Here is a 13,373-nt window from a genome sequence, read left to right as displayed (position 1 = left end):
CCAATGCCTCTTGAATACTACTAGGAATGACAATATCGGATATGTTTGTGGTGAAGGTAGAAAAGGCCGAAGATAGGTTAGAATACGAGACATATGAAGAAGTAGGATATAGATGGGTTTTAGTGCAGGCACGTCTTTCTTTTCTTAAGGCAATAGGTAAATTAGGTTATAGGATAGACTCACTTACCTCAGGTTCTTTCTCTGATTCAGATTCTTGACTTGATGGAGATGTGACAGCTTCTATATCTTGAGCTAGAGCCTTTCTCACATATGTTTTTTCAAATAGACTGCTTGCCCGATTATTGTACCTCTCCTCTTGAGATTTATTTTCTGATAATGTGATACTTGGTTCATTTTCTTTTAAAAGACTCGTTAACTCAATATCACAGTGGATTTGAACATTAATACTTTCAAAATTTTCTATATTTCCTATTTCCTTATTGTTTGAACTCATAGGAATATTTATTCCAGAATTTTCGAACCTGCAACCTTCGGAATCTTCACCTTCAAAGTCCCCCTGAAGATGAGTTGTAAAAAAAGGTGTATTTTCAAAAAAGTTTGTATCCATTGTGATTATGGTTTTTTGTGTAGAAGGATCGAAACACACTTGTACCCTCTTTGAGTCGGGGCTATCCTAAAAAAATACATTTTTTTCCCTTTAGGATCGAGTTTACTTGGATTTCGGTCAGGATTTTTAATAAACACCATGCACCCAAAAATCTTTAATGGCATAGAATTAAACACTCTTGAATTTGGAAATTCTTTTTGAAAAAGACTTATAGGCGTTTGAAAAGATAAAACTTTCGAGGGCATGCGATTAATTAAATATGTAGCATGAAGAACACTGTCTCCCCAAAGAAAATTAGGGATTTTTGTTGAAAACATTAATGCACAAGTGACCTCTAAGATATGTCTATTTTTCCTTTCCGCTATGCCATTTTGTGGTGGTATGTCGACACATGAACTTTGGTGAATGATCCATTTTTCTTCAAAAAAATTATTTAAATTTTTCGCAAAGTATTCTCTTCCATTATTACTCCTAACCATTTGTATCCGAGTATTAAACTGAGTTTGAACCATACTATAGAATTTTTTGAAAACATTTTCTACCTCTGATTTTTCTTTTAGTAGGAAAACCCAAGTTACTCGTGTATGATCATCTATTAAGGTAATAAACCATCTTTTTCCATTGCATGTTGGTACTCTAGATGCTCCCCATATATCACTATGAATTAGTGAGAATGGTTTAGTTGGTTTATATTCCCTAGCTGGATAGGTGTTTTTATGATGCTTTGCTAATCCACATATTTCACAATGAAAACTGGAAAGATCTTTATTAATAAAAAACTCAGGAAACTATTTTTTTAGGTAATGAAAGCTAGGATGTCCCAAGCGAAAATGCATTAAATAAATCTCATTGTTACTCGGACTTGAGAATCCAAGTGTCTGTGTTTTTTTTAACATGAGTAGGAAGAAGGAATAGAAGATACTGGTTTACCATTTTGTGCGAAAGAACATGAGAGACTATCGAGGCTGGATTTTTTGGATAGGTTTAGTAGTTTCAGGAGCAGCTCGATCTGATCCTATGGGAAATTGGGCTGTTCTGAGTTGACTTGTTCTTCATGAGAAGTCTCGGCACTGGTTTGGAAGGCCTTCTCCTTCTTCTTCTTGTCTCCGGCCGGTTTCTCGTGAAGTTTCCAGCAAGTCTCTCTCGTGTACCACAGCTCCTTGCAGTAATCGCACCACGGCTTCTTCTTCTCTCATTTGTTTCCATTCCCGCATGAGAATAGGGCTGATGACTCAATCTGGCTCGCAGAATCTTCGCTGGTGTTACTCATGACCTTCCTCATGTTTTCTTCAGTCGAATCTCAGAGAAGACTTCTCTCATTGACGGCAGCGGACGTCTTTCGAGAATCCCTCCCTTCACTTCTTCAAGATCCTTGTTTACACCAGCCAGAAACATGTATACGCGATCATTCTCTTCGCGCTTTTGTTGTCGAGCATAGTCAGCCGCGCTTTCCCACCTATCATCATGGCACCAATCTAACTTCTGCCAAACGACACCATCTCGTTGTAGTAGGTCATCACTTCTCTTTCTCCTTGTCTGGACTTCCACAGCTTTGTCTTCAATTCGAAGATTTGCGATGAATTGCCCAGATCCGAGTATGTCTCCTAGATTGACACCCAGATTTCATTCGCCGTCTTCATGAATAGGTGAGGCTTTGCAATGGCATCATCCATCGCATAGAGCTGCCACGCCATTACCAGCGAGTTTTCGGATCTCCAGGTGTTATAGCAATTTTCTCCTTCCTTCAACGTCTTCACTTCGCCAGTTAGGTATCCTAATTTTCCCCTCCCATCAATCGCAAGTTTCACTAATTGAGACCATTCCAGAAAATTCCTTCCATTCAATCTATGCCCTGTGATGAGCATAGAAGAATGAACGAACGATTGGGATGTTTCCATGGTGTTTGTTTGAGTGATCGAAGATGAGGAATTTTGGCTGGTCGGTGTGTTTTCCATCGGGTGGGTTGGTTTAGAGCGTGGCTCTGATACCATGCAAGTTTGGGAAGAAGAATTTTCGTATATTATTTCATACGGCTAAGCAGCCTCTTTATACACAAAAGAGATAGAATCAAATCTCTCTATTCTAGGAACATAATAACACAGAATAAAAACTAATTCATATTTTAGTTCTACCTAATTACAACAGATATCTCAAGAATAATTAACAGAGTATCTAATCTAATAATACTCGGAAATAATCTAACTAACAGCTAATTTACGATTTTCTACACATCATAATCTATCTTAACTTTTTTTTTTTTTTTTTAAATTCGTTGAAATTAGTTCAAAAGCCTTGAAAGGGTATTATTGTCCATTTTTAGGTTAAAAAAAATAAATCAATTCCTAGATATTTTGCGGTTAGGAAGTTCATGTTTAATATTTATCTACTTAGGAAGTCTAACTTATGAAATTTCTCTTATTATAATTCACCATTCAATATATAAAATTGTATTTTTTGAACCCTTTTTTAAAATAAATAAAAAAAAAAAAAAAAATTGGTCCTCCCTGTCAATTACGTTTGCTCCTTTTTCTCAAAAGATAACAAAAGTAAGTGAACTAATCAAAATGTCATCATCTATTAGACACCTTTTTTTTTACCTTCCTTTTGTTTTAATAAATAAAATTAAATTTGTTTACTGAATAAACGTTTATAACTTTTGAATACTTAAGATATTAATCGATTTAAAAAGTCCCCAAACTAAATCTTCAGTCTTCATGTATGATCTATCGAAAGAATAAATTATCGACATGAATCACTTATTCTCCATGGACGTCAGTCACTGCAATTTGTTGGTTTGCAATAAAATCGCTAGTTAATAGAATCAACTCAAAGAGAGAAAAATCGGTGTTGATCATCAACGATCGAGGTGTTTCTGCGGTCTCAGCAACGTTGATGCATGTCTTGGATCACTGATAAACCAGGCAGAAGATTTTTCCGATGTTCTCAGTATAATGTTAGTAAATCTTCACTTATTTTGTTTAAATATGTTCGTAAATATTTTTTCGTTAAATGATAAAAATAAGTCGGGTTTTGGGAATGTATGGACTCCTATCTGTACAAAATCGCTGCTGAAAATTATCACTTTATTGAAAGAAGAAAAGATCAATAGATTTAAAAACTAAAGAAAAAGTGGGTCACTAAGGACGTGAAAGACCAAGATCTAACTTTAGTTATCAGTAAATAAATTGATAACAGGGTCATATGCGGTCATATGCGGTCGTATGCAACCATCTGCGGTCCTCGGCATCCATCAGCGGTCGCTGTGGCTGTGGCCATCTGCGTCAACATGCATGCGGTGGTATGCGACCATCTTCGGCCATCTGTAAAATAAACAGATCAGTGATTAGTCTATACCTCTACGCTCGGTGTGAGAAGTATAAGTCATAGGATAAATGCTTAAACTGACCAATGATTAGTCTATACCTGGGTAGCGTGACAAGATATCACATATGTATCTCGATGTGGAATAGTTTTGACATGTGAGAGAATTCTATACGAAGATTACGTACGTTATTTAACGAAGCGTTAAGACGAAACATACTGCAATCATAAATGATGGTAATAGTACGCATCAACCTAAATCTTGAGGTGCACTTAAAAATCAAGGTTATATACTTGGCTCTTTGATTCATTCCTTCACAACTACAGAGATGCTTATATATTTATATTTTTAGGAGACTAGAGTGTAATCAATGATGGAAAGAAAACACCAAAACTGGAATCTAGTTCTTAATAAACAGAGTAAATGTTCGCTCACTTGATAGTTTAGTCTAGAATTGATTGATTGTCGACACATTTATGCTATGAGCATCAAATGAATATTTCACTAGTATTTACAGTGGAACTCATGGGTTACAAGTGACACGAGGGTATAATAGTAATTTGACACATCGAGTCACGAGATGAACCCGTATGGTAGATATTTGTGTATTGACTATATCAATGTACTCTTTATCCGAGGATCGAGTAAATATAATTATAATAACTTCGAGAGGTTCAGTCTAAGGATTATAGTGGAATATCACATAGATTTTATATGAAACTAAAGTAAGAGAGGTAATAGTGTCTACACCATCGCTCGTGTTCATCTATATTTTAGTTATTAGGTCCATAGTCCCGTAGTCGACTCTTATAAAATAAATTAGATTAGTCTAATAGTAAATGTGTGATTTTAACTACAAGCTCATACTTGCAATTTCTTTAGTATTCTTAATAAGGTATTTAATTTACAAGAAGTTATTAATTGTTAACTAATTTCAATCCATCAATTAAATTTAGGTGGGCTTATGAAGATCATTTAGATCAGCCCACAAGATCCAGCGATGGGATTCATTTGATCAAAGTCCAATAAGATTGTAAGTTATCAAACAAGAAATAAATAATTTATATTAGATATGATTTGATTAGTGTATATTTAACATAATATTATTTGTCGAAGTATTTTAGAGATATTTTTTATTATTCTATTCACATAATACCCTATTTTATTGTGGGACATAAGTAATATATTGATTATATTAATAACGAGAATATCCATGACATATTCTATATTATTTCAATATGATAAATAAATAAATATTAGATTTGATATGAATATTTTATATATGTCAGAGATATACTATTTATTCTATTCATTGAATAATTTCTCATATTAAATAGAATAACATCAAATGAAATCTAGCAAGTGAATATATGATTCGGGTAAGCTTCAAAAACTATAAATAAGAGATCTAAGGCTTGGAAAAAAATGCGAAATACTCTTTTTTTTCACTTGACAAATGACCAGCCCCTACCTTGGTGTGTGATCGAAATATCTCTCTCTCTGCTTGAGAGAATTCCTCTATATTACTTTCCAAAGAAATAAAAATATATGTAGACACCTCAATAATTAGTGATCAAAAGAGTTGGCTCGCGCCTTCGTTCTAATTTATTAGGAGAAACAGCTTGTAAGACTTGGTGTTGATCCATCCCGGAGAACATAAAGAAGGCAAATATTGTCAATCAGCTTGAAAGTTTAAATAGCGGGATATTATGTAAGTTTTCTAGATCTTGTTACTCTTAGTCATATGGTAATTTTGTTAGCAGCACCTTTCATCATTTATTAGAAGATCTCGAGAGCTAAATTCTTGGGAACGTGTTTTTGAATTAAAATTGTGTTGAATTCATCTTTTTCCGCGAAGTGTTTTTTTTTTTAATTCCACCAACCTCTAATGTGCATTTAGTCGGAGATACCTAACATATTCTTGAATGAGGAGAAGAGAAGAGAATATGAAAAGCGACAGAGTGCAGAAGCGTGCGGTGATGGTGGCAATGGTGTGCGATGGTTTGGCCAATTAGTCCAAATAGTGGATAGAGAGCACGAAAATGAGGGGAAGGGGAAGAGAGAGTGAAAGACATTGAGTTTTAAAATTGTTTGAATTATAGGTCGCATTCCAGGTCCAAATTACTGAATTTCACTATAATGGGCACATACAAGAATAAGATATTCCTTTCAAAATTGTCGAGCGAGTTAGTTTTGACCAATATTGGCATAGATATAAAAGAAGAGTATTAAGTGAGTTTTTTCTCTTCGTACAAGTGGGTTTTTCCCTTTTGAATTTTGTCTTGTGTAGGCTTTTGCCTGGGTGGTCGGTTTGTGTTGGTCATGTGTTTTCTGTTTCACTTTTTTTTTTACCTCTAGGAATTTTCTTTTTCTCTGAGAGGGCTGTGCTTTTTTAGTGGTGTTAGTATTGTGTTAGCCTTTTCTTTAGGTTTTTGGGAGGGAAACACTGGGTAAGGGTTTTTGTCACGTTGGGTTTGTGGGAGGGAAACACTGGGTAAGGGTTTTTGTCACAGATCAGGTGTTTAGTTCTAAGGGAAACACAGTGAGGGTAAGTGAGGTTATGGAGATACCATACCACCATGATGAGGAGGTGGAGAGAACGGCGAACAGCTTTGCTCTGACTCTCAACATCTCGAAAGAAGATGACGCTATTCTAGAGGAAGGAGATGAATTTATCTTGGCTGGGAAATTACTCTCGACCTGGCCTGCAAGCGCCAAAAGAATACATGAATTGTTCTCCATAGTGTAGAAGTGCAACAAAAGTTGAGTTGTGAAGGAGTTGAAACCTGGCTTGTATCAGTTTCGTTTCAGAGATAAAGAAGATATGGAGAAAATTATTGCAAGGAGACCATGGACTTTCAAAGGCTCTCAAATGATCTTCAACCCTTGGCCTTCTTACCTGACAATCAAAGAAATTACCTTTGAGATGTCTCAGTTCGAAGTCAGGTTCGGAGGCTTCCGCCAGGATATATATCGGAGAAATATGCTGAGCGAATGGCTAATATGGTGGGAACTTTTCATAAATACATGGGTAAAGCGGATAATGAACTCCGCCTGAAATTCGAAATCAACTTGAAGAAAGGGATTCCGCCAGGTTTCTTTTTGGGTCAAGATGAACTTTCACCTCTATGGGTCCAATTTCGGTACTGCAACTTGGGGAAATTCTGTTTCAAGTGTGGGAGGATCGGCCATAACGAAAGCCAATGCGATAAGGAGAAATATCTCTGGGTCCACTCCGACCAATCTCATGTCGTTCAAATGTATGGCCAGTGGATGCACTCGGAGAATAGAATCAAAGCACCGTTAGAAAAACTGAGTCACCTAGTAGGGAAATTAAATAAAGGAGGAGCAAGAGGAAGAGCCTTACTGGAGGATGCGGCAGAGATCAGGTCGGAGATCGCCAGAAAACTCAAGAGCATGGCTTTGGCTGGTTCAGTGGAAGAAGAAAACAGGTTTGGTAAATAGTGGGGCCCAGGAAAAGATAAAAGTACAAAGCTCCAGAGGAACGAGAAACATACTCAACAGGCAAAAGGGATGTTAGACGCAGTTCTGCAGACTGAGACAAGACGTGACGCATGCAGCTCCTCTGATCGAAGAAACAAATCACCTGTCAAGCATGTTTTTACGGAAAAGAAGAGTCCCGCTTTTTAGAAAGAAAGTAAGAAGGAAGGTCAGCTTTTGGGACTCAGTAAAAAACTGAGTGAAAATGGTTTTCAGGTAATGGGCTCTTATTTGAATAAGCCCTGTAAAGAGAATGAAGGGCAATGCTTACCTTCAGGTGGGCCTGATGATCATTCAGAAGAAAGTGGGCTAAAACGCAAAGTTGACACATCTAAAAGAGTGGAAACTGAAGAGAGAGAGAGCGGGAAATGGGAAAATGCAAAAAGCAAGCTACTGAAGGGTATGTTTCGAACCCAAGCTCTGAGATGCGGAAATTAGCGGTAGAGATGAAGTTGGTCTTCAGTGAAGGGGTCCAAGAGTTGAAGAAAGACAAGGATAATAGCGTAAGAAAAATGGTGAAGGCGTTTAGGAAGAAACAATTGGCTAAGGGGGGAGCTGCCAGGGTGAACGAGCCAAGAGGGATAATACCGGTTATTGTAAGTGACCAAAGAATTACCAAGGGTGATTCTACTGAAACCGAGGAGGCGGGTCAACCCATGCCCCCCACTGTCAATGTTAGTTCTCTCTTGGAATTTCGAGGCCTTAATGGCGACTCGACGATTGAAGCTCTCCGGGGGCTTGTAAGAAGGAATAACCCAGATATTGTATTTTTTATGGAGACCAAGAGGAGCTATGGTAGTATGATGAATTTGAGGAAACGGTTTGGTTTTTGGGGAGGTGAAGGGGTTTCAGCCCAGGGGCTATCGGGTGGAATTTGTTTGTGGTGGAGAAAAGATATGGAGATTGATATTTGGAAGCTCGACAAGAACATGATTTGGGCGGTGGTTAGAGGTACTACAAGATGCGATGATTGGGCTTTGTTCAGGGTCTACGGGCCTCCTCATGTCACGGGAAAGGCTTCCTTTTGGGATGACTTCCCGTATACCGTCATAAAGATGAGGAGGGCCGTGGGTTTCTGTTGGAGATCTCAACGTCATCTTGGATTCTAGCGAGAAGAATGGTGGGCTTCTAGTTGAGCGGGCTACCGGGAAATTCTTCCGAAACTTTTTGGCGATCTCGGGATGGGTAGACCTTGGCTCAAGAGGTGGGTTCTTTACTTGTCTAACCGACAACATGGACATGCTAGAATCATCGAAAGGCTTGACCGAGCTATTGCAAGTCCGGAGTGGATGTGCTTTTTCTCCAAGGCCGGGGTTAGGGTGCTTCCGGCTATTGCCTCGGACCATAATCCTATCCTTTTAGATTGCTTCCTTTTAGATGAAAAAGGGAAAAAGCCTTTTCGGTTCTATGAGGCTTGGGCGAGTGAGCCGGAGTGTAGAGATATCATCAATGAGATCTGGAGCCAACCGAAGATTGGTCCAAAACTCCTCAACTTTGTAAAAAAAAGTCATGGAGCGGGTAGAAAGCTTCAACGATGGCAGTCCTTGACATGGGGCAAGACCAAGGACGCCATAAAAGCCTTTGAAGAAAAGATTCTTAGTCTCCAAAAAAGGGGGAATTCTCTCGGGAGTGCGGATAGGGATGATGGGGCAAGAAAGGAGCTAAGTGGGCTTGTGTTGAAAGAGGAAAAAGTGTGGAGACAAAAGTCTAGAGAGGCTTGGCTTAAGGATGGCGATGCTAAAACCCGGTTCTTTCATACGGCTACGATAATCCATCGGAAAAGAAACTACGTCGATAGAATGAAGGGTGACGATGGTAGGAATCTTGATTCGAGAAGACACATCGGGAACCTCCTCAATCACAAATTTGGGGATCTCTTTCGATCTTTGAAACCGTGTTTTCCGGGAGATCTTGAAGGCATCGTTCCACGAGTGGTCGATGAACATGATAACAAAAATCTCGTGGAGATTCCTACGGCGGAGGAAATCAAGATGACCGTGTGGGCCATGCCCGCACTCAAAGCTCCGAGGCCGGATGGTCTTCAAGGCATATTCTATAAAAGATATTGGGATATGGTCGGGGCCTCCTTGGTGAAGTATGTGCAAGATTTTTTCAACGGTAAAAGACTTGATCTCGAGGTGAGTTTCGCTCATATTGTCCTTATTCCTAAAGTTAATGGAGCGGACTCTTTCGACAAGTTTCGGCCTATTAGCTTGTGTAACTTTAGCTTCAAGGTCATCACCCGCATCATTACGGCACGTCTTCGAAGAGTGCTCAACAAAAGGATCTCTCATTTCCAATCGGCGTTCGTTCCGGGTCGATGGATCGCCGAGAACACCATTCTCACCCGAGAAATCTTGGAGGTTATGGAGAAAAAAAAGGGTGATGAAGATGGGTGGATTGGGATTAAGATGGATATGAATAAGGCGTACGATAAAATGGAGTGGAAATTTATCTACGCCGCTCTCCGTAATTTCGAAGTCTCGGGTAAAATGGTGAAGTTATAAAGGAATGTGTGGGATCGGTGTCTAGTGCTATTCTTCTCAATGGGAGCCCTCTCCAAAAGCTCAAACTTGAGAGGGGACTCCGGCAAGGTGATACGTTATCGCCTTATCTCTTCATAATTGCCTCGGAGGTCCTTAGTCGGATTCTTGGGAGGGCGGAGTCTCAAGGTGGTTTTCAAGGCATTAGTATAGGCAACAACACGCCTCCTATCTCTCACTTGTTGTTCGCCGACGATACCATCCTCTTTTGTCGAGCCATGGAAGAAGACGTGGACTCTATGTGGGGGTGTGTGGAATGCTACCAAAGTTGGTCCGGGCAAAGAGTTAACATCGCCAAGTCCGTAGTCTTATTTTCTAAAAATTGTAAGGAGCCGATGAGAAGTGTCTTGAGGGGGAGACTTGGCATGAAGGAGTGTGACCTGAAGGAGCATCACTTGGGAAACCCTTTGAAGCTAAGGAGAAGCAAGATTGCTAATTTCTCTTATTTGAAAGAAAAAGTCCAAGGGAGGCTTGAAGGGTGGATGGCGCGTACTATTTCCAAAGCCAGTAGAGCGACTCTCGTTAACTCAGTGGTCCATAGCATCCCGGTATATGCTATCTCCACTTATAATCTCTCCGTCACCTTTTGTGATTCTTTGGATAAAATGGCGAGGAAATTTTGGTGGGTAGGAAAGGATAATAGAGATCGGTATCTCGCCCCGGTGAGTTGGAAAAAAATTTGTAGGCCTAAATGGAGCGGGAGGTTGGGGCTTAGGAGGGCAAAAGACATCAACAAAGCCCATCTCTCTAAATTGGGATGGCTTATGGCTTCGGGCTCTCGTGCTACTTGGGCTTCCCAACTTAGATAGAAGTACTGTGGTAATATTAAATTTGGAAAAGTCTCCAAATCTCCTAATGACTCCCAGTGTTGGAGAGATATTCTGACCACCCAAAATTTTATTAACTAGAATGCTACATACTTGGTGGGGAGTGGTAATTTGGTAATGATTTTCTCTGACAAGTGGGATTTCAAAGAGAAATTCATTGATAGACCAAATCAGTTCATCCCAGACCCTTTGGTGAGTGAGTTGTTTGTCGAAGGCCAACGTAAATGGGATCTGGGTAAAGTCTCCAATATTTGTGGCAGGTTGGTGGTGGAGAAAATTTCGGCCCTCAAAATTCGTGCCTACCCTAGAGACGATGCTCTTTTCTGGGACAGTTCTGAGAATGGCAATTACAGTGTCAAATCTGCCTTGAGAGCTCTCTGCAACGTCCCAATAGTTAATGGGGATGGTTTGTGGAAGTCTCTTTGGAAACTGAAACTCCATGAAAGAGCCAAGATGTTCCTTTGGAGAATCGGTTCGGGCTGCTTAAATCCGGGGAAAAAGCTCACCAAGCACTCTATGGGTAATGACTCGCGGTGCCGGGTCTGCAGGATGGAGGATGAAACGGTGGCCCAGCTCCTTTTCCGATGTACAACAGCGAGGAGGCTCTGGTTGGTTGAAAGGTGGAGGCATTCATGGAGCTGGAGAGTCGATGACAATGGCAAGGAGATTCTTAATACTCTCCTTGATCTGAATATTAGCCTTAACTCCCAAGGGGTTCGACAAGATGAATTCCTTATTCGGGCTTGGGCTATCATGGAGTCGTTATGGTCTATCCGGAATTCAATGATTTTCAACGGAGAGATGGAAAATGAGGATGCTTCGATTAGATTCATTAGGCAGATGGTTTTGGAGTTCTGTGGGAGACCGGTTTCAATGCTGGTTAGTGTCGCTACTCCGAAGACAAGTCTTAGACAGCAATGGAGACCTCCTGAGGCTGGTTTCGTCAAGATTAATCTTGATGCTTCCTTTGCGAGTCGAGGCGCTGTTGTGGGGATTGTGGCGAGGAATGAGGAAGGTGCGGTTCTTTGGCTGTGGTGTTCGAAGATTTCAATTGCGTCGGCTCTGGAGCCGGAGCTCCTAGCGATGCCTGAGGCTATCTTATTAGCAAAGTTCAGAAATTCCGGTCGGGTTATCTTTGAAGGGGACAACAAGGTCATCATGAAGTGTCTGGAGCTGCATTCGCAGAGCCCGAACTGGATGCTTACTCCCACTTTTGAGAAGATATGGGATTTAATTGATAGTTTTAATGCTTGTAATTTCATATGGTGTCCTAGACTTGTGAATGGTTCGGCTCATGAACTGTGTCGTTGGGCGAACCAAAGTTATTTCTCCGGTTTTTGTAATTTGAGGGATCTCCCGTCCCTTGTGCGGTAGAGTTGGGTTCCGAGGGACAGACCGGCCACCTGGTTTGACCCCCCTTGGATCCCCCCCGATATGCGGGTAGCTGAGCTTATGAGACTCGACGGTAGCTGGGATGTCGATCTTATTACAGCGATGTTCGGGGAGGAGGACGCCGCGGCAATCCTGAGCATTCCGTGTGGTGGTGAGGGTACTCCTGATGTGCGTCGCTGGCATTTCACTGAGAACGGAGAGTACTCCGTCAAGAGCGGCTACCGTGTCGCGATGGGGAGAGCCAGTACTCCGGTCGCCAGCTCTTCAGATCCGACGGAGATGGAGAAGTGGTGGACGAAGTTCTGGCAGCTGAGAGTTCCTCCTAAGGTGAAACTCTTCTGCTGGCGAGTCTGTTTAGGCCAGATCCCGGCCAGAGCAGTCTTAGCCAAGAGGAAGATCACCTCCGACGACAGCTGCCCTGTCTGTCAGGAGGCGAGAGAGACTGTTTTCCACGCGTTTTGGGGTTGCAGGTGGAGTAGGAGAGTCTGGAAAGAGGTGGGCTTCGGCCACATTCTTCCACCTTTCAGAGACGGCGATGCTTTCGACGCTTTCCTCAGAGTGACAGAGACCCTTGAGGTTCGTTTCCATGAGCTTTTCATTACCATTATTTGGGAACTTTGGAACCACAGGAACAATGTCTTGGCCGGGAGATCAGCTTGGAGCCAGCCTCAGCTAGTCCAGTGGACGGTAAGCTTCCTCGAGGAGTACGGATCGGCTACAGTTAGGGAGACTCCGGCGAGCACGAGGGTGACTACGACCCCCGGATGGACCCCCCCTAGGGATGGGACTCTCTCGATTAACGTCGACGCGGCACTCGCTCGCGACCGTGGAGGCTTCGGTGTCGGTTGTATAGTTCGGGACCACACCGGAGAGGTGATCGCCTCGCAGACGCTTTTCCTGGCTAGGGGGTTCTCCCCCCAGCTTGCGGAAGCGTATGCTGTCCTCCAGGGCATAGAGCTAGTCCGCAGCGTCGGGGGCAGGAGAGCGGAGATCCAGTCTGACTGCTTGGGGGTGGTGAGGTTGATCGATGAGGGCGTGACGCCTGCGACAGAGCTTGGGACGATCTTGCTCCGCATCTTCAGAGAGGTGAGGGAGCTTGAGGTTTTTCGCATTATGCATATTTCTCGTCTTTGTAATGTTGCGGCGCATAATCTAGCGCGCTATGCGGTTAACCATCACTCGTCCTCGACCTGGCTGGGTTTAGTCCCGCCTTGTTCGGA

The 13,373-nt window shown here is 41.6% G+C and overlaps 1 protein-coding gene across 1 annotated transcript; it reads right to left on the bottom strand.

The window, feature by feature from the left end:
* Positions 1-1,846: 1,846 nt before the first annotated feature.
* LOC149404689 (uncharacterized) lies at positions 1,847-2,466 on the bottom strand. Its single transcript, XM_089607629.1, has 2 exons — positions 2,185-2,466; positions 1,847-2,050 (listed from the first exon to the last, which is right to left on the bottom strand). Exons 1-2 carry the CDS (start codon positions 2,464-2,466, stop codon positions 1,847-1,849), a joined length of 486 nt encoding a protein of 161 aa, XP_089463755.1.
* Positions 2,467-13,373: the final 10,907 nt, after the last annotated feature.

The sequence above is a fragment of the Urtica dioica genome, chromosome 2 (genome assembly GCF_054948205.1).
Source record: "Urtica dioica subsp. dioica isolate 48M chromosome 2, U.dioica_male_clone48M_v1_H2, whole genome shotgun sequence".
Taxonomy (NCBI): Eukaryota; Viridiplantae; Streptophyta; class Magnoliopsida; order Rosales; family Urticaceae; genus Urtica; species Urtica dioica.
Note: the sequence above shows the minus strand (reverse complement) of the source record. Positions and strands in the feature narration are given on the sequence as shown.

What these genes read in the sequence shown, in the direction of transcription:
- LOC149404689 (XM_089607629.1), bottom strand. Translation starts at nt 2,466, where the DNA reads ATGGAAACATCCCAATCGTTCGTTCATTCTTCTATGCTCATCACAGGG. An exon ending in AGACGGCGAATGAAATCTGG is followed by an intron (nt 2,051 to 2,184) that starts GTGTCAATCTAG and finishes GTCGTTTGGCAG; the next exon opens with AAGTTAGATTGGTGCCATGA.